This window comes from Neomonachus schauinslandi, chromosome 5 (assembly GCF_002201575.2).
Source record: "Neomonachus schauinslandi chromosome 5, ASM220157v2, whole genome shotgun sequence".
NCBI lineage: Eukaryota > Metazoa > Chordata > Mammalia > Carnivora > Phocidae > Neomonachus > Neomonachus schauinslandi.
The window spans coordinates 8247957-8270256 of record NC_058407.1 but is presented as its reverse complement, the minus strand read 5'-3'; the positions used below and the strand labels follow the sequence as shown (position 1 = coordinate 8270256).

The window sequence follows — 22300 nt, the reverse complement described above, 5'->3', positions numbered from 1 at the left end:
GAACTAAACAGCTTCTTCAGCTCACTGTAAAAAAACCATAAAACATAAAACAAAGCATTGGTTTCATGGAAGACTCTATGATCAAGAATCAAAATGGCCAACTACAAAACTTTAAGAGATGAAAACAATTATGTACTTACAAGTCGGGCAATTACAGATTCACAACTACTGTAAGTCTACGAGAATGGAAAGAGAGTGAGTGCAGGTGTGCTAGAGGCCCAGCAATCTCCTAACGGGCTGCTTTGTCTAACAAAATGGGCAAGGTGGTACTCACAGGCCTTCTTCCTTAATGATCTCGAGGAGCACCATGTGTGTAGTTTTGGACTTTCTTTTCTCATCAACTGTAAGATAAAAGAATAAACGTTTAAACTAAATCCTTTGAGAACTATTATCTTTAGCATCAACAAGTTTCACTGAAATGCCATTTACCTCACCTGAGCAATCTCCCACCCCATTCTTTGAGCTCCCTAACTTGCCTCAGAACTCAACCAATCCTCCTTGTTCCTGGGTGCTAAATTCCCAACTGAGGATTCCTTGGGTCTCATCTGTTATTCATGAACCTTTAAGCATTTTAATTCAACACCTAATTCCCAAAGCAAAAGATGTGACAGGAATCTTATATTTCATAAGGCTTTGTTTTGGGTTTTTTTTTTTTTCAAAGTTACATATTCTCATTTTTATCTTAACATCTTATAAAGTAAAGAGGAAATGAATTACCATCTCCTTGTTAGTGGAGAGGCCAGACCAAAAGCTGTGAAGGACACATGTAGTTGGCAGCAGAGCCAGGATGAAAACTCAAGGTTTCAAAGTTTTAGGCTTGTGCTCTATTTCCTAATCTAAAAAATAAAAGGTCTCAAAAGGATGAGAACTGGGGTGCCTGGCTGGTTCAGTTGGTAGAATACGTGACTCCTGATCTCAAGATCATGAGTTTGAGACCCACCTTGGGCCTAGAACTTACTTAAAACTAAAAAAAGGATGAGAACTCTGCTTTTCTTGGCATTCTCACTGAAAATCACAAAACCTCAATTAACCTCACATTTCCTACCCACACTTGGAGAATATTTTGAAAACATAAAAATGTAGAAATGGAACAATTTCCTAAGAATTAAAATTGTTATCTATACGGTTTTCGGGATGGTGAATAGGAAACTCCTACAGAAGGCAATCTGGCCATAGCTATCAAAATTACAAACAGGCTTACCCTTTGATCCAGCAATCTCACTTCTGGGAATTTATCCCATAGAACTTACAGAAACTAAGCAGCATATGAACAAGTCTATTCTACAAAAGAGAAGAGGGGTGCCTGGGTGGTTCAGTCAGTTGGTCATCCAGCTCTTGGTTTTGGCTCAGGTTGTGATCTTAGAGTGGTGGGATCAGGCCCTGCATGGGGATCCACGCTCAGCGTGGAGTTCGCTTGTCCCTCTCCTTCTGCTCCTCCCCCTGATCACACTCTCTGTCTCTCTCTCAAGTAATAAATAAAATTTAAAAAAAAAAAGAGAGAGAGAGAGAAGAAACCACCCGAGAATCTACAATAGGGGAAGGGGAAACAGGTTCTGGTGCATCTACAGTATGGAACCATTCTACAGCTAGAAGGATGAAGAAGCTCCCAAAGCACTGAATTGGAAGGCATCCAAAATATGCTGGTAAGTGAAAAATGTAAGCTACAGAACAGTGTGACAAATATGCTTTTTGTGGAAGGATGGGAGAAAACTTCTATATTCTTATTTGCTTGTTATTCCATAATGAAACTCTGCAAGACTATTTGAGGGAATAATAAAGATGTTATCTACAGAGGACAGAAAAGGGGAAAAGGGGCAGATAAGAGTAAGATTTTCCACTGTACTGTGCATTGTTTTATATATTTTTGGTTTTGAGTCATATGAAAAAACCTATCACAAAACTCTAAAATTAATTTATAATAATAGCCATGAAGGGTTTTAACACAGGAATTAGTTTATTCAAAGCTAATCTATTCTTATCTCTTCACGTAAGTTCTGGCACAGGTTTATAATTTTAAGTTGAAAAATACTGGGGAAAAAACAGGCAGGAATTATAGAGAGTTGCCTAGTCCTATAATGCAAAAGAGGCAAACTAGGACTACATGCCCAATTTAGCAGTGACTGTGGGTGTTTGGCTCCACCGTGTCTCCTATTCTTTGTTCTCTTTTGAGAAGATCTATCCCCAGCAAAAACTCTCTCCACTGTGCCTTAAAAAAGTCATGTTGTGAGGGCACCTGGCTGGCTTAGTTGGTAGAGCACGCAACTCTTGATCTCGGGTTTGTAAATTCAAGCCCCACGTTGTATGTAGAGATTACTTTAAAAAAAAAAAAAAATCAGGGAGCCTGAGTGGCTCAGTCGGTTAAGTGTCTGCCTTGGGCTCGGGTCGTGATCCCAGAGTCCTGGGATCAGCCCTGCATCAGGCGTCTGCTTCTCCCTCTCCCTCTGCCTCTCCTCCTGCTGTGCTTGATCTTTCTCTCTCTCTGTCAAATAAATAAATAAAATCTTTTTTAAAAAGTTATATTGTTTATTAGAAAGAATTGTAATGATTCAAAATTATTAATGCAAACCCACTCAGGTTCTCTCAGAGAGTGGCTGAGACTATAACTCATCCATGAATGCCTCTCTGTTAATTAGGAAACAGCAATGATGACCAGTATTTAAAGTCAGTGGAAACAGACAAGGGTAGATCGCTAAGAAAACAGATATCCTTATGTTAACTTAGAACTTATGAGAAAAATATGTTTGCTTCCTGACATCAAATGAAGAGAATATGATGCCTACAAAAGGTACTCACCTTGAAGTCGGAGTCGAGCTGTATCCAAGGGAAAAAATACTGTCATTGCTGTCACACTTCCCTGAAAAGTTTGAAAAGCCTTTAGCAATTACAGTTTCACAAAAACAAAAAGCCACAACTTTTTAGTGAACAAAAGTTTATTATTAACAAGGGGTCAAATCAGATTTTCAGTGAACAGACATATACAATATTGGGATTATTATTGCTCAAGTTCTATAGTTATATACTTAAACAGAAGTATTTGATTTTCCAGAAGAAATCTTTTTCTCATACTGAAAAAGAAAATGAAGTGGGTCCCTGAAGAGGACAAACTTAGGGGTTTGCAACCCAGGACAAATGTAAAAGATAGCAGATAAATGGATTTTTTAGCCTTTTATAGGTCAGTTGCTGCTCCTATGCTCTCTCTGATAACCCCACAAACCAAAATATCCAGTAATCAAATAGGTATATACTTCTATTCTTTGCTTAATCAATATATTTACCACAAAGTAAAAGAAGTGTAAAAATCATATTATTCTTTAAAATAGTTTTGTTTGCTTGTGTTTTAAGTAAAATAGGGACAATCTGGGCTCAATATTCTATAAATTCATCCAGGGTAACACAATGACAAAAAATATCAGGGACGGAAGCCAACACTAGTCTTTCCATTCATAAAATCCTATGACAGATAGGGGCGCCTGGGGGGCTCAGTTGGTTAAGCATCTGCCTTTGGCTCAGGTCATGATCCCAGGGTCCTGGGATGGAACCCCACATTGAGGGGTGGGGGCAAGGTCCCTGCTCAGTGGGGAGCCTGCTTCTCCCTCTCCCTCTGCCTGCTCCCCCACTCTCTTAAATAAATAAATAAATGAATGAATAAATAAATAAATAAATAAATAAATAAATAAAATCTTTAAAAAAATCCTATGACAGATAAAAACCACAAGCATCTAGTTTGGGATGAAATCTTCCAGTGGGTTTACGGTTCTCAACCCAGATGGAGGCCCACTGGTGTATATTCTCAGGCGTAAGATCAAGTTTTAGGCTAATAATCTAATAATAGTTACATATAATATTTTAATCATGATAACAACTGGAAATTAGGTCAACCTTATAGATAAGAAACATTTGCCAGGTCTCTTATTTATTTAAATAGGTCAGCCTGGGGCACCTGGGTGGCTCAGTTGGTTAAGCAACTGCCTTCGGCTCAGGTCATGATCCCGGACTCCTGGGATTGAGTCCCGCATCGGGCTCTCTGCTCAGCGGGGAGCCTGCTTCTCCCTCTGACCCTCTCCCCTCTCATGCTGTTTCTCTGTCTCTCTCTCTTTCTCTCAAATAAATAAATAAAATATTAAAAAAAAAATAGGTCAGCCTGCTTGACAAGGGAGAACACTGTGTTGTCCTATTAGTATTCTTCAAAACTCAGATGGAATGTTACCACCCCCTGCCCATCAGGGTACATTCCTCTATGTTGTTCATTCCTCTGTGTTCCCACAGCACTTGCTTATGTCTCCTCTACCAGCAAGAATATTTACTGTCTCTTTGCATAACATAGATTCTTTTTTTTTTCTTTTTTTTAAAGATTTTATTTATTTATTTGAGAGAGAGAGAATGAGAGAGAGAGAACACATGAGAGGGGATAGGGTCAGAGGACGAAGCAGACTCCCTGCCGAGCAGGGAGCCCGATGCGGGACTCGATCCCGGGACTCCAGGATCATGACCTGAGCCGAAGGCAGTCGCTTAACCAACTGAGCCACCCAGGCGCCCGATTCTTTTTTTTTTTTTTAAAGATTTTATTTATTTATTTGAGAGAGAGAATGAGAGAGAGAGAGAGCACATGAGAGGGTGGAGGGTCAGAGGGAGAAGCAGACCCCCTGCTGAGCAAGGAGCCCGATATGGGACTCGATCCCGGGACTCCAGGATCATGACCTGAGCTGAAGGCAGTCGCCCAACCAACTGAGCCACCCAGGCGCCCCTGCATAACATAGATTCTTAATGAAATGTTTATTCAAGTTAACCCTTCAGTTATTTATGCTTTTTTTTTTTTAAAGATTTTATTTTATTTTGCGAGAGAGAGAATGAGAGACAGAGAGCACGAGAGGGAGGAGGGTCAGAGGGAGAAGCAGACTCCCCGCCGAGCAGGGAGCCCGATGTGGGACTCGATCCCGGGACTCCAGGATCATGACCTGAGCCGAAGGCAGTCGCCCTATTTATGAGCCTGAGCCACCCAGGCGCCCTATTTATGCTTTTTTGATGACTCCAACATAAATGTTCTTTTCTAAGGACTAGGTAATATTTGATGTCTCAAGAAACACTGGACCCACAAAGTCTTATAGTCTACAGATCTATGCTTCCACATCCTTGCTTATGTTACAGGCAATTTCCAAGAAAAAAGGGGACTGGAAAGCTGGAGAATGCTTATTGGGTTATGAAGGCTGTGGCATTTTTTTCCCCATCGTTTGTACTACATGTCCATGTGGGGTATTGCATATATAGGGCATCTCCAGGCAGAAAAGTCCTATCTGAAAACTACTTTTTCAAACTGGGCCATTTCCATCCCTCTTCCTTGCCACCTTTAAACATACACCCGAAGTTTCCTAAGGTAGGAAAAACTGCCTACCTACATTGAAATCTTCAAGTGAAGTACATAGTATGCCAAGATAAAAAGAATAGTCAGTACAAAGAGTTCGATGGTCTATTACCTCCTCAAGGACTAGCATAAAGTTCAAATCAGTAAAACTAAAGAACTTTTTAAAATTTATTAGTACTGGAAAGACTGGATCAAGATGGCAAACTTAAAACCCAGCATTGCCTCCTCCCCATTCCAATCACTATTAATGAAATTAAAGGTTTATATGTAGAAGTATTGTGTAGGGGCACCTGGGTGGCTCAGTCAGTTATGCATCTGACTCTTGGTTTGGGCTCAGGTCAGATCAGGTTTCATGATTTCAGGGTCCTCAGATTGAGCCCTGTCAGGCTCCACATTCAGGGTAGAGTCCGCGTGAGATTCTGTCCCCCTCTTGCTTCCTCCCCGTCCACTCCTCTCCCTGCTCATGTTCTTGCTCTCTCTCTAAATAAATATTTTTTAAAAATATTTTATTTATTTGATAGAGAGAGAGATAGCAAGAGCAGGAACACAAGCAGGGGGAGTGGGAGAGGGAGAAGCAGGCTTCCCGCCGAGCAGGGAGACCGATGCGGGGCTCGATCCCAGGACCCCAGGATCATGACCTGAGCTGAAGGCAGCAACTTAATGACTGAGCCACCCAGGCGCCCCGTAAATAAATAAAATCTTAAAAAAAAAAATTTAAGGGTGAAATGAGGGTTTCCATTTCCAGCAATATAGGGTCCTAGACAACATGCTTCAAAATACCTAGTACTGTTACATAAAATACTAAATAATATATAACAAACACCTTTTAAGTGCTTAGCTGAGCTCACAGGAAAGTAAGGGAAATGCACTGGAGCCAGAAAGAGCAGGAACCCATAGGATTAAGCAGACTCTGGCTTTGGTTGCCTAAGAATTTTTTTGCCAATCTAAGTGATCAAGTGGCTTTATTATTATTATTTTTAAATTGAAGTGGAATTCACAAAACATAAATTAACCATTTAAAAGTATACCATTCAGTGACGTTTGACATATTCACAATGTTGTGCAACCACAACCTCTATCAAATTCCAACATGTTTTCACCACCTCAAAAGAAAAGCAGGCACGTTCCACTTTCCCTCCACTCAGCCCTAACAACCACTAATCTGCTTTCTGTCTCTATGGATGTATCTATTCTGAAATTTCATATAAAAACAATCATGCAAAATGTGACCTCTTGTGTGTGGCTTCTGGCTTCTTTCACTTAGCATAATGCTTTCAAGGTTTATCCACCTTAGAGCATATATCAGTACTTCATTCCTTTTTATGGCTGAGTGATATTTGATTGTGTGTATATACTACGTTTTGTTTATCCACTCAAAATGTTTTGGAATGAGACATTATGAATGTACCAAGTACTGCTGAACTGTACACTTTAAAGTTTTGTGGGTTTGTTTGCTTGTTTTTGTTTTTTTAGTAAGCTCTACACCCAACCCAAATGGGGCTCAAACTCATTTGGATTGAGCCAGCCAGGTGTCCTGAACTATATGCTTCAAAATGTTTAATTTTATATTATGTGAATTACACAATTAAAAAAAACCCAAACATTTAATCCTCACAACAACCTGATGAGGTAAGTACTGGTATTTTCTCCATTTTACACATGAGGAAAGATACTAAGAGGTTTTGTAACTTTACTAAAGTTACACTTTGCAAGTGGCAGAATTAGTATTTGAACACCGGCAGCTTGGCTCCAGAGACCACACTCTTAATCACTGTTGTAATTAAAACTTTATTTTTTAATTTCCTTTATTTTTTTAAAAAGATTTTATTTATTTTTTGACACAGAGAGAGACAGCGAGAAAGGTAACACAAGCAGCGGGAGTGGAGAGGGAGAAGCAGGCTTCCCATGGGGCAGGGAGCCCGATGTGGGGCTCGATCCCAGGACCATGGGATCGTGACTGGAGCTGAAGGCAGATGCTTAACGACTGAGCCACCCAGGCGCCCGTAATTAAAACTTTAAAGAGAATTTACTAATATATTACTAAAAATTACTGAAAAATAAAAAAAGGTACTAATATGGGACCTAGTTTATGTGTCAAATAGTTTTTTGTGTACTAGTCTGGAAACTCAGCATACAGCCTGGCATAGTCTAAGCCCTAAACTTGTTAATTAATGTAGGACTGTATGCACCTACAAATAAACTTAATATCCATGAAAAAATGTATTCAAAATGCTAAAGATAAATTTGGAACATAGCTGTTCTGTACATTGGGAACTTGCTATATTTGTCTCCTCACCAAGCAAACACACAGATGACTGCTTTCCTTTTCATAAGCAGCTGTTACCTGAAGGAAAATATTTATTATATATGTGAGTCTTATGCCAAGCTATATAAGCACATGACTTTTTAGAATTTGAATTAAATTCCTCTTTCATAAATACTCAGTGTTTTTTTTTCCCTCCAGGACCGTCTGTTCACTTATATAAAATTAGAAGGCACAAAATACCGAGAAGATAAACACAATGTACAATATTGTTGTGCCAGGGAGACATAAAAATAAATCCATTATTTTGAGTCCCACAGAATTCTAACCATCTGAGTGGGAGTTCTACTGCTGACATTAATTACAATTTAAAAGAATCCATTTCCAGAGAAACAACCTTCTGGTGTCTCACCAAAAACAAACATTTTTAGTCACAACTTTCTACCATCCCCCTCTGGCATTTAAACATTAGGTCTTGGGAAACGAATTAATTGCTACACTGCACTGGCACCTGGAGCTAGAAAAGCCTTTAGAAATCATCTTGCAGGAGCGCCTGGGTGGCTCAGTCATTAAGCGTCTGCCTTGGGCTCAGGTCATGATCCCAGGCTCCTGGGATTGAGTCCTGCATCATCAGGCTCCATGGTCAGCGGGAAGCCTGCTTCTCCCTCTCCCACTCCCCCTGCTTGTGTTCCCTCTCTCGCTGTGTCTCTCTCTGTCAAATAAATAAATAAAATCTTAAAAAAAAAAAAAAAAAGAAAGAAAGAAATTATCTTGCAGTGGACTCCCTTTACCTGAGAACTAAGGAGTCTGAGCCAGGGTAGTGAAGAGGTCTGCCCAAAGCCTGAGGGGCAGAGGTGGAGTTAGAACCCAGAGCTCTCAGACTCCTAGTTCTACTGTTCACTGTTCTACCTGTTCTCAACCTTGTTTCAGTGTTTTAACTTGACTCTTTTCTTCCACTTACAAAGTGTACACAGTACAAATACACACACTCAAATCTGGGAAAATCACACACAAAAACCTTAACAGTGAATAGGCAAGGAGAGGAAAGGAATTAAAGGTGGCCCTATTTCCCTTATGACTCTCCATATAATTACTTTTTTTTTTTTTTAACAACAAGCATGTGTTAGTTTTAGTTTTGAAGTAGGGAAAAAGCAAATACACTTTTTAAAGACATCAGAATACAAGAGCATATAGCGAAGAGATTCTCAAAGTATTGTCTGGGTCTCCTTGAAAGTCCCCAAACCCTTTGCAGGGGTCTGCAGGATTAAAACTATTTTCGTAAGAATACTATCACAGCTTTTGCCTTTTTCATTCTCATTTTCTCACAGCAGTGTAAGGAAGTTTTCCAGAGGGTACATGATATGTGATACTGTAACAGACTGATGCAAAAGCAAATACAAGGATCCAGCTATCTTAAGTCAAACATGAGAAAGGTTTGCAAAAATATAAAACAATGTCACTCTTATTATTTTGGGGAAAATTTTTTTTAAATGTTACATATGTTAACATGTAACAGGTTTAATATTGTAAACAATAAAGAACTGTTAATGATTTCTCAATTTTAATTTCTAAATTTTTTTTTTAAAGATTTTATTTATTTATTTGAGAGAGAGAATGAGATAGAGAGCATGAGAGGGGGGAGGGTCAGAGAGAGAGGCAGACTCCCTGCCGAGCAGGGACCCTGACGTGGGACTCGATCCCGGGACTCCAGGATCATGACCCGAGCCGAAGGCAGTCGCTTAACCAACTGAGCCACCCAGGCGCCCTCAATTTTAATTTCTATTAAATACTGATAGTTACAACCACATAAACAAAAGCTCTTCAGAGTCTGTGATAATTTTTAAGAGTATAAAGAAATCCTGAGGGCGCCTGGGTGGCTCAGTTGGTTAAGCGACTGCCTTCGGCTCAGGTCATGATCCTGGAGTCCCTGGATCGAGTCCCGCGTCGGGCTCCGTGCTCGGCAGGGAGTCTGCTTCTCCCTCTGACCCTCCCCCCTCTCATGTGCTCTCTCTCATTCTCTCTCTCTCAAATAAATAAATAAAAATCTTTAAAAAAAAAAAAAAGAAAAAAAGAAATCCTGAGACCAAAAAGTTTGAGAACTGCTGTTATAAACATGCCATTAAGTTTGAAAACCATACATCGTTAACAAAATATTATTGGGGTGCCTGGGTGGCTCAGTTGGTTAAGCCTCTGCCTTAGGCTCAGGTCATGATCCCAAGGTTCTAGGATCAAGCCCCCTGCTGGGCTCCCTGATCAGCGGGGAGCCCACTTCTCCCTCTCCTCCCTGCTCGTGCTCTATCTCTCTCTCTCTCAAATAAATAAAATCTTAAAAAAACACAAACAACTATTTACACATTCACTTAATATCCCTTTCAACTAGCATTATACCAGTGTGACATAAGCAAACTGAAAACATCAACTACCTTTGGGCTGGCCACTATCCTCTCCAGGAAATTCTTTAAAAAGCAAATAACTCTAAGAAGAACAAATGTAGCCTATAAGTAACACCTCAGAGCTAATCATTTATTAGATACTTATTTTTTTAATGACAGGGATACTAGATAACTCATAAAGAACATATGACAGGATGCTGAAAGGGGAAGCAAGTGTAAATCTGGAAGGGAGCTGAACATTCTGGAAATTCAAAAGCTGTTATTGTCAGAATACAGACAGCAAAATCAAGAGTGGAATGAATGTCTTTAGGGGTAAGCAGGGATCAAATCAAAGGCTTTTTTGCTAAGTATAATAAGGAATATTCTAGTGACTGATCAGACAGATGTGGGGAGAGGAAGAAGAGGAACTTCAAGCAGGGCACCCAGCTTTCTGACTTAAAGAACCAGGGATACAGTATGGTCATAACTGTAGGTAAACACTGCAGGAAGAGCAATTCTGGGTCAGATGATTTTGGCTTTCAATTAGCTGAATTTTAAGTGCCTCGAGGACTTCTACTTGAAGATGTCCAGCAGGTAGCCAGATACTAGTCTGAAGATACAGAGATGCTGGGATAGAAATGTAGATTTGGGAGTCACTGAAATATAGAATATTTCCTCACCTTTGAGGCAACAATAATTGTACCATCTAGGGGTGGGTGGGATCATTATTTTACCAAAAATATAGGATTACATACTGTTTTATTTTTATAATCAAATCTTCACTCTCAACAAATAATTACTGAAAAGATTTCAGTAATTTTTTTCTGTTTTATTACCTTCCTTTTCCTTTCTTTGGGCTAATTTTGATACTTTTATCTCACGTCTTGAGATGGATGCATAGCTCATTGTCTTCCTTCTTTTCCAAACTTGATTTAAAGGCTACTAATTTCTAAGTATTTTACCTGTGTCTGACAGGTTCTCTTCTTTACAACTCAGTAGTTTTTGATATATTCATAGTTGTGCAACCATCTCCACTATCTAACTCCATTTTTATTACCCCAGAAAGAAACCTCTACCCATTAGCAGCTACTCTCCATTCTCACCTCCTCCCACATCCTGGCAACCACTTATCAATTTTCTGTCTCTATTTGCCTATTCTGATATTTCATATAAATGGAATCAAATAATACATGATCTTTTGTGACTGGCTCCTTTCAAGACTCATCCATGTTGTAGAATCAGAACTCCATTCTGTATCATGGTTGAGTAATATTCTGTTGTACGGACACATCACATTTTGTTTATCCATTCATCAGTTGATGGATTTGGGTTGTTTCCACTTTTCTGCTTTATGAGTTGCTATGAACATTTGTGTACAAATTTTTGTATGAATATATTTTCAGTTCTCTAGGAGTGGAATTGCTGGGTCATATGGTAACTGTTTAACAATTTGAGGAACTACCAAACTGTTTTCTACTGTGGCTGCACAGTTTTATATTCCCACCAGCAAATTATGAAGTTTCCAACTTCCCTATAAACTTGCAACACTTGTTATTATCTGTCCTTTTGACTAAGGTCACCCTGGTGGATGCGAAGTGGTATCTCATTGTGGTTTTGATTTGCATTTCCCTGGTAATTAATGCTGTTAAGCACCTTTTCGCATATTTATTGGCCACTTGTATATCTTCATTGGAGAAATGGCTATTCAAATCCTTTGTATATTTTTTAATTGGGTTATTTGCCTATTATTAAGCTGTAGGCAATCTTTATATGTTCTGGATACTAGACCCTTAACAGATAGAGGATTTATAAATATGTCCTCCCATTCTGTTGTCATCACTTTCTTGATGGGGTCTTTGAAGGGATACAGTATGGTCTGAGAAGTTTCTGTACTGTTTCTCAGTTTCTGTACTGAGAAGTACAGAAAAGTTTTGAATTTGAATGAAATCCAATTTACATATTTTTTCTTTTTTATTACTTGGTGTCATATCTAAGAAACCATTGCATAATCCAAGGTCATGAAGATTTATACCTATGTTTTCATCTAAGAGTTTTGTAGTTTTAGCTCTTACATAAGGTCTGTGGATCATTTTAATTTTTGTGTATGGTGTGAAGTAGGGGTCCAACTTCATTCTTTTGCATGTGGCTATCCAGTTGTTCTTGCAATATTTATTAAAGGGACTATTCTTTCCTCATTGATGTATCTTAACATTCTTGCCAAAACTCAATTGAACAAAAACTGACGATTTATTTGTTGGACTCCCAATTTTATTCCACTGATGCATCTATCCTTATGCCAGAACCACACTCTCTTGATTAATGTAGCTCCGTACTAAGTTTTGAAACTGGGAAATATGAATCCGTCAACTTAGTTTTCTCAAGATTGTTTTGGCTATTCTGGTTATTCATTTGCATATGAATTTTAGGATCATCTTATCAATTTCTGCAAAAAAGCAAACTGGAATTTTGATAGGGATTGCACCAAATCTGTAGATTCTTTTGGGGACTATTGCTATCTTAATAATTGTCTTCCAATCAATGAAGATGGGATCTTTCCACTTAAGTTTTTCATTTTTTTCAATGATAATTTGTATTTTTCAGTGTACCTAAAAGTTTTAATATGCACCATCACTCAATTCTAAATATTTTCTGATTTCCATTATGATTTCTTCATTAACCCACAGATGTTTCAGAAATGTATTTCATTTCCAAACACACGTTTTTTTTAATTACCTTTTTGTTATTGATTGCTACTTAATTGCACTGTGGTTTTTTTTTTTTAAAGATTTTATTTATTTATTTGACAGAGAGACAGAGAGAGAGGGAACACAAGCAGGGGGAGTGTGAGAGGGAGAAGCAGGCTTCCCGCTGAGCAGGGAGCCCGATGTGGGGCTCGATCCCCTGCACTGTGGTTTAAGAATTCATTTTGTGGGGGCGCCTGGGTGGCTCAGTCATTAAGCGTCTGCCTTTGGCTCAGGGATGTCCCTTAAAAAAAAAAAATTCATTTTGTTTCATAGAATGAAACCTTTTTCAAAATTTAAGTTTTGCTTTACAGTCAAGTAAATGGTCACTTTTGATAACGTTTCCATGTTTGGCTTGAAAAGAATGTGTATTCTGTGGTTGTTTGGTACAATGTTCTGTATATGTCTGTCTATTAGGTCAAGTTTGTTAAATATATTATTCAATTCTTTATTTTCATAGCTCCCCTCACAACTTGTTCTATCAATTACTCGGCAGGGAGTCTGCTTCTCCCTATGACCCTCCCCCCTCTCATGCTCTCTCTCTCTCTCAAATAAATAAAATCTTTAAAAAAGTAAATCTTGGGCGCCTGGGTGGCTCAGATGGTTAAGCGTCTGCCTTCGGCTCAGGTCATGATCCCAGGGTCCTGGGATCGAGTCCCACATCGGGCTCCCGGCTCAGCGGGGAGCCTGCTTCTCCCTCTGACCCTCGCCCCTCTCATGCTGTTTCTCTCTCGCTCGCTCTCTAAAACATAAATAAAATCTTTAAAAAAAATAATAAATAAAAAATAAAAAATAAAAAAGTAAATCTTTTGAGACTGTTATTAGATGAACACAAACTTAAAACTGCTTTATTTTCCTGACATATTGAGCCTTTTTTCTCTATGACGCCATTACTATAAAGTCTGTTTTGTCTGATGTTGATAGCTCTATTTTGGTTAGTATTTGTCTGATAGGTCTTTTCTCACATTTTTATTTTTGAACTTTCTGTAACCTTTTCTTTTAGACACATCTTTTATAAATAGCATTTCTCCCTTTTAAAAACCAACCTAGGGCGCCTGGGTGGCTCAGTTGGTTAAGCGACTGCCTTTGGCTCAGGTCATGATCCTGGAGTCCCTGGATCGAGTCCCGCATCGGGCTCCCTGCTTGGCAGGGAGTCTGCTTCTCCCTCTGTCTCATGTGTTCTCTCTCATTCTCTCCCCTCCCCCGTCTCATGTGCTCTCTCTCATTCTCTCTCTCTCAAATAAATAAATAAAATCTTAAAAAAAAAAATCTATGCATTCTCTTTTAACCAAAGCATTTAGTTCATTAACACGTATTTGGATTTAAAGCTGCCATCTTATTTTGGGCTATGTGTCATACATACTCTATGTTGCTTTCTCTGCGCTTTTCCGCTTTCTTCAACTAGAGGTTTTGTTTTGTTTTTTAATTAATTTCTTACTTCTGCTGTTTATTCAATTTTGTTATTTCATGATAAAATTTTACAAACTACCTAGTAATTACAACATACATTCCTAACTTATCAACGCTAAAAACATTCAGTAAGTTTATCCTCCTCCCGAACAGAAATTTAATTCCATTCACTCCCACTCACTTTCATGCTACTGTTACCTACTTTAATTCTAACTTCTTTTGCTTCTTTTTCAATGCCCACAAAACAGTTAATTTATTATTTGATAGTTAAAGTTATTTAGATTTAGACAAATGCAATGTTTACCACTTTTTCTACTCTTCATCCTTTCTTCCATCTCATACTTTCCATCTAGCATCACTTGCTTTCTGTATGAAGAACATCCTTCAGAATTTCTCATGAGGATCTTGCTAGTGGCAAACTGTTTTGGATGGTCTAAAAATGTCTCTATTTCATGTATGTGTTAAAGATTTTCACTGGGTATAGCATTCTAGGAAGATGTTCTTTTCTCTCAGCAAAATGAAGAAAACACAATTTTCTGACTACAATCATTGCAAATGATAATTAGGTGTCAGCTATCCTTTCGCTCACTAATTCCATCTTCAGTTGTGTCTAATATATTGAAAACATGTTTTGAATTTGAATCCATCACTCGGCTTCAATTATTAATTTACAGCTATGCACTAATTATTTTAGCTTTAAATTTTTATTTTATCAAAACAAAAGATGCACACATAGTTTTAAAAAGTCATGTAATATTAAATGGCAAAATACAGTAGTTCCTGCCCACTCCTCTCCATTTTACCCAGCCTTCCTCCCAGAGGCAATTATTATAGCTTCTTTTAGCTGTTTCTTTTGATATTTACCCATCTCTATATAATTAAAAAATATCCTGTTATCTTCTGATTTATCAATTTTAGACATTATTTGTTTTAAATTATGGAGGGTGAGAATTTAGCTCTGTTATATTCCCCTCTGCCTTCTTGTCCTATCTTCCTAAGAACTATGATTTTTGTTTAAATAAGTTTTCAGTATTCCCATGACTATCATGCATCCACTTTCAAATTTCAGTTATTTTACTTTTCATTTCTAGATACTCTATTCGGTTAACTTTCAAATATGCTCAGCCAATCTTAAGTTTCTTGTTCCTCACACATATTTTCTAGTCTTTCTTTTATTTCCTTATACATACTAAATAGCTTTTTAAGATTGTAACTGAAAATTCCATTTTCTGATTGTTGCTGTTGTATGCCACTGTTCTTGTTCACAATGCCTTGTTTCTCTGTGAGTTTAGTTAGTTTGGACTGAACTGCTTATTTCCCTTAGAATTTTATTTTTGGGCATTCTTTTAAACCTTCTAAAGATAAGTACTTCTGGAAAGTATTTCTGCCAGACACTCTGGGGTCCCACCAACCTGGAATCATTCCAAGTTAAATTATTCACTTCAGGTTTTCAAATGATCCAAGTAGTGAGAATTCAGGCTACAATCTAAGAGAGGGTTTGTGGCTTCAAAATCTCAGTGGTGATTTCTCAGTGCCAAGGCTGGAGATAGCTGATATTCCTGGGGAGGAGTAAGATCATTTTCCATTCACCTCTACAGCGTATTCCTTTGGGATTCCAGGCTTACTGGGTGATTGTATAAGGGCAGGTTCACATTTCAAATTCTATTACTTCACATTTCAAATCTATTACTTCAAAGTGTCTAACACCACTCGCTTATGTTCCCTGGATATTTAACAAGTGAAATTCTAACTTAATACCTTGCCTCTGAAAAATTTATAAAATTTAGTAAACTAAAGAAAATCAAAACAGACATAAAATAGCTACCATTTTACCCTGGAAATGAAAATTAGGAAAATGACAAAATCAAAGAAGGAAAAAAGCCAGAAATCTGAATTTAGATATTTTCTACACTGGTATCTCATTAAAAGACATGCATAAATACAGAAGCAGATTATCATGCCTTTAAGTACAATGATGTTTCGGTTAGCTTACCAACCAAGTCACCAAAGTCAACCATTTCCAAAATGTTAATTCACCACTGAAGGGTGAAACACAGTAAAAAAATGCAATGCCAGTTCCAAACTCATTTTCCAGAGAGGAGTCTAGAAATGGTGGCTGAGTCACAGCACCACTGAAATCAGTTTATGGTTTCTCCTGATGGAATACATGGCATTACCAGATAGAAGGGTTATTTTAAAAAGGAAGAAAGAAAAATAACTAAAATACATTTCCAGCGGTAGATCTTGAGCAAGTGAAATTCCAAAGATTGAAAGCTACTTACCGAGGCATTGATATTCAAAAATGTTATTCACCTAATCAGAGTTAATGTAAGTCTTTCCCTTGATAAAGCCATCAAGCTAACTCTCACACTTAGACACCGAGAGATACAATAGTTAAGCAAATTCAATAGGTACAGAATATCCTTTAAGTAAACTTAGGAGAACCAGCAGCAGCTAAGAAAAAGGCAGTCTCCAGACCAGACTGGTATGAAAGGACAGGGCTAAGCATGTTTGAGGGCTGAAGAGAAGCAAACACTGGAGAAAAGTTAAAGCTATAGGAAAGAGGTGAAAATTAATGGAACAAAGTCCTAAAAGATATCTGGGGATGGGGTGAGGGGGGAGGATCAAGATCAAAGATAGCAGAGACTGGATGCATCTGTTTTTCCTGAGGCCAGCAGAATATAGGAAATATGGGTACAACTGCAATTGACTCTGTAATCAGAAAAAATGGAAAAGTGAGAAAGCTCATCCCAGTAGCCCCCATTTTATCTAGAGAATAAAAGGTGAGATCATTTGCTACAAGTGAATGGGTAGAGGTGGCCATATGAGGTGAGAAAAAATTTCAGTTCTTTTGAATTTCTGAAACTGAGTACAAATACTATATTTGCAAGGATATATCTGAAAAAAAAAAATTATGGCCTTATTACACTTTTCCAGGCACTGCACTAGGTGCTCCACAAGTGTTACCAGGAGACCCCAATAAGTGAAGTGTTATTGTCCCCATTTTATAGCTCAGAAAACTCAGGTTCAGAAGAAAACATAAATGACCCAAGGTGACATGGATAATTAAGTTTTACTCCAAAACTTCTTTGCAGCTATTAAACCATATTTATTTTAAAAATAAAGTTATAGACCATTGTATGTATGGCAATACAATTTTCTTTAACCTCTTTCTGACTCGAGCATAAAGAAGCCAAGTAAAGTTAGAAAAATAATCCCAATGAAGACTGCATAAGAACCTTTAAGATTAGAAGAACTGAAATGAAGTGACCCCGTTAGCAAAAAAGTTTATTAAGGAGGTCAGGAGGGATAAACAGGGAGAGCACAAAGGATTTTTAGGGCAGTGAAAGTACTCCACATGATACTATCATGCTGGTTTCATGTCATTATACATTGTCAAACCCATACAACGTACAAAATCAAGAGTGAATATACACTAATATACACTATGGATGGGGTGCCTGGGTAGCTCAGTCGTTAAGCGTCTGCCTTCGGCTCAGGTCATGATCCCAGGGTCCTGGGATCGAGCCCCGCATCGGGCTCCCTGCTCGGCAGGAAGCCTGCTTCTCCCTCTCCCACTCCCCCTGCTTGTGTTCCCTCTCTCGCTGTGTCTCTCTCTGTCAAATAAATAAATAAATAAAATCTTAAAAAAAAAAAATTTATAGGGCGCCTGGGTGGCTCAGTTGGTTGGGCGACTGCCTTCAGCTCAGGTCATGATCCTGGAGTCCCGGGATCGAGTCCCACATCGGGCTCCCTGCTCGGCAGGGAGCCTGCTTCTCCCTCTGACCCTCCCCCCTCTCATGTGCTCTCTCTCTCATTCTGTCTCAAATAAATAAATAAAATCTTTAAAAAAAAAAAATTTATACACTATGGACTTTGGACGATTATGATAGGTCAATGCAGGTTCATCAATTGTAACAAATGCACCACTCTGGTGGGGGATGTGCATGTGTGGGGACTAGGGGTATAAGTGAAATCTCTGTACCTTCCTCTCAATTTTGCTGTGAATCTAAAACTGCTCTAAAAAATTAAGTCTTAAAAAAAAAGGTTTACTAAGAAATAAAGATATATTTTGGATGGGAGGTAGTGAGGCAATGAAGTCTTAAAGACTAAAAGCTACATAATAATTCAATCATAATTTAGCAGAAGCCTAAATGAAATAAAACAGCAGGCTAGGAAGTAAAGATAATACAACAAAGACTTACTCCAATCACCACTTTTTGAGATGTTTAAACCAAAGTAACATAATGCCCTCAGATGTACACCAACCTAAGCTAATTCTATGAGGAATCTGAGCAACTAGATTTAAACTCTGGGTCTGGATGAATCAGCTGTGGAAAGGAAAACCCTTTCAAAGAGAACTGAACATATAAATTGCTAGAACTGTAGTTTAAAATACTCCCAATAAACAATCAGTGTCCAAGTGCCTCTAGTTTGTTTATACACGTGTATACTTAATATTTGTCACTTGTTTTCTGATAATCTAAGGATATTCAGAGTTTGGTTTTGAAATGCACAAAGGAATGGGACAAGAAGCGTGGAAGAGAAGGCACCTAGGCACAGCAGAGAGAAGACAGAGTAGCAGAGAGGGGAGACCTGGATTCTGTGCCTATAACCAACTCACTGGTAACCCTGGAAGTCATTTAACATCCCTGTTTCCACTTCCCTGTCTCTGTGTGAGAATAAAGATACTTGTCCAAAAGCCTCAGAAACAACCCTGAAGTGGGTATTACTATTTTTCCCTTTTTACAGATGAAGAAACTGAGGCAAAGAGAGGTTGAGAAACATGCCCAAAGTCACACAGATGGTAAATGGCAGAGTTGGAGCTCAGGCAGTCTGGTTTCAGAGCCCACACTTTTAACCACTTGAGTGGTCAGAGTTGTGAACAGATGTGAGAGGAGGTTAAGAGGTAAGGTAATTCTAGGGGTGCCTGGCTGGCTCAGTTGGTAGAGTATGCGACTCTTGATCTCAGGGTTGTGGGTTTGCGCCCCACCTTTGGTGTAGAGATTATTAAAAAAAATAAAATCTTTAAAAAAAAAGAAGTTAGGGAATTCTAAGTACTAAATACTATTATTAAATATAACATCAAATTCACTAAATCACGTTAGGATGCACAGAAAATTAGAAAACGTAATTGTGCACAAAATGATTAATAGCTTCCATTTATTGAGCCCCTTTTATGTGTCAGATAGCATAAAAGCTGTTTTACTTATATTATTTAATTAATATTCACAAAACCCTGTGAGGTTATAGACATTTTACAAATTAAAATCTGAGTTAACTAAACTGAATCTGGAAATAGAGGTTTTTGTTTCTTTTTTTTTTTTTAAAAGATTTTATTTATTTATTTGACACAGAGATACACAGTGAAGAGAGAGAACACAAGCAGGGGGGGTGGGAGAGGGAGAAGCAGGCTTCCCACTGAGCAGGAAGCCCAATGATGTGGGCCTCGATCCCAGGACCCTGGGATCATGACTTAAGCCAAGCTGAAGGCAGACGCTTAACTACTGAACCACCCAGGTGCCCCGAGGTTTTTGTTTCTAATGAATGACATTAGGGAAATCACTTAACTAAGCAAGTCCATAGATCTTCATAACAGAGTGTGGGAGGCCACATTAACATTTACATTGCACTAAATGTTTACCGGTGAGAAAAGTTAGAAATGATGTATATGTCCATAAATAAATTATGGAATACTCATATGATAGAATATTTTGTATTAAAAAAACAATACTTTTTGAAATCTTTTTAATGACATGATATAGTGGATTTCTGATGTTTTGAGCCACATGGCATCATTCCCTCTTCCTAAGGGCAGCCTGATCTTCTTTACTTCTTCCCACTGTGTACAATTTTGGTAGGATGGTAAATTGAGGTGCCCACCCTCCACTACACTAGCTGAAGAGTCCTGGAAGGCTTCTTTTGAGAGACACTATTCCCACCTGATACAGTCAAGGACTGGGCACATAACCTTGAGCACATCTAACAGGGACTCTCCTATGACTTTAAATCTTGAGCAGAATCCTGTAAAGGGACAAAATCCACTGATTCCATTAGTGGTGCCCAACACTCTCAATTTTGCTGTGAATCTAAAACGGGCCATATGAGGTGAGAAAAACTCCAGTGGAATATGTTGGTTCTTTCATATTCCACTGGAGAAAAACTCCAGTGGAATATGTTGGTGGCTCAGTTGGTGGCTCAAGTCATCAGCCTCCTCACTGATCCTGTCTTGGGAGCTCCCAAAGAGCCTGCCAATAAACTTTTGTTTTGTTAAATCACCCAAAGTCTGTTTCTCCAGCTTGCAACCAGAGAACCCTAATTGATATACACGGGGAAATGCTTTACATTCTGAAACAAACACACCAAAAACCCCAGGATATGAAACTCTATAATACCAGTTATATAAACAAAAAATTTATTTGTAAATGCTTATTTGTATATAAACAGAGAAAACACAATGAGGAAGACACAACCAAGTCTGAGAAACACTGTTTCTGATAAAATTTAACCCAAACTTCTTTGCATAGTATGAGGTTCCCCAACTACATAGGCTTCTACTCGTCTCTCATCTTTTATACCAGCTATGTCAGAACTAACTTGAAGTTCTCCACATGCTGATTTACATATGAGGACCTCTGGCCATGCTTTTTGTGTCCAAAAGTCTCTTATTACCCTCCTGTTTCATTTTGCCTAGCAAACTCCTACTCTAAACATAAATTATGCAATTAAAAAAAAAATTAAAATTAACTATAAAGAGAAAAGAAGTTCCCTGATTATTAGCATTACAATTCCAAAATCTGTTTCAGTGTCTAAACCCCACTTAGGCAATTCTAACCAATTACACTTTTCAAATTGTAGATTAATAAAATTTCTTTTAATTACAAATGTACATTTCTACAAATAGAATCTACCTTTCAAAACTAATCTAATGAGAACTCAAAATATAAAATTATAAACCTAATTTACTCAAAATTTTGAGAAATGTTTATGAATGAGGCCATTAATTATATCAAATAATAATCATCCATTAGAGCTATAGCATTCTCCTGAAATAGTACAATTCTAATTTTCAAATACTTGAGATTATCTGCAGTTACTCCAAGGTGTGCCACAAAACACTCAAAATCAGTTTATTTTAATTTTTAAATGTGTGTATGTGCATAACACCACACTTGATGTGAAAATGTAGAACTTGGAAGCAAATAAGCAAACATGAAACATGTCAACTCAAAAAGGTTGTAAATCAACATCTTAAGCAATGATCCAACAATCCTTTGGGGAGAAGCAACTACTCTAGGCAGGCTTGCCTGGAGTTTATACGGAAGTCATGCAGCTATTGAGAGGCAGAGCCAGGATTCTCACCCAGACTGCCTAGCTCAAGTCAGGCACTCAGGCACTCAAGTACTCTTACCACTATGCTAAGCCGACTCCTTGATCATCTCAAAGCTTTGGTTGAACACTGTGCTCAGGACATTTAATTAAACATGAGCCATGACAATACTATACCATTAAAAGCAATGCCATTTTTCTTATCAACTGTAGTGACATTTTTGTGGTGAAATTTTTTTCCTTTGGTAGCAACCAGAAGAAAGGCCTACGTTACATGGTTTAACATAAAGGTTTGCAAAAAAAAGTTTGAGAACATTCTTCAGCATAATAGTTCAAAAAAAACAAAAACAAAAACACAGTGCAACTTCTCAGATACGTGCTAGGAACATTACTGCCCTGAGGGGAAGCATGAGAAAAAAAAATTTTTTTTTTTTTTAAGACTTTATTTATTTGACAGAGAGAGACACAGCGAGAGAAGGAACACAAGCAAGGGGAGTGAGAGAGGGAGAAGCAGGCTTCCCGCTGAGCAGGGAGCCGGATCAGGGCTCGATCCCAGGACCCTGAGATCATGACCTGAGCCAAAGGCAGACCCTTAATGACTGAGCCACCCAGGCGCGCCGAGAAAAAAAATTCTTAAAAAGCGTATCTATTAGATAATCTAACACGGCTTATGGAAGAAAGAAAAACCATAGCAAATTCAGGGTGCATAATTTCAAGCATAACTTTAACAAGAGATAGGGCGCCTGGGTGGCTCAGTTGGTTAAGCATCTGCCTTCGGCTCAGGTCATGATCTCTAGGTCCTGTGATTTGGCCCACACCAGGCTTC

General features: G+C 38.3%; 1 protein-coding gene across 1 annotated transcript in view; it reads right to left on the bottom strand.

Annotated features, from left to right (window-relative positions):
- Window positions 1-22300, bottom strand: part of SLC25A17 (solute carrier family 25 member 17) — a 43915-nt gene that overhangs the window by 18679 nt on the left and 2936 nt on the right. The window contains exons 2-3 of the mRNA XM_021687709.1: window positions 2794-2854; window positions 275-341 (exon numbers count right to left, since the gene is read on the bottom strand). Of these exons, the coding sequence (XP_021543384.1) occupies window positions 275-341; window positions 2794-2854 (128 nt within the window). The remainder of the gene's footprint in view (window positions 1-274; window positions 342-2793; window positions 2855-22300) is intronic.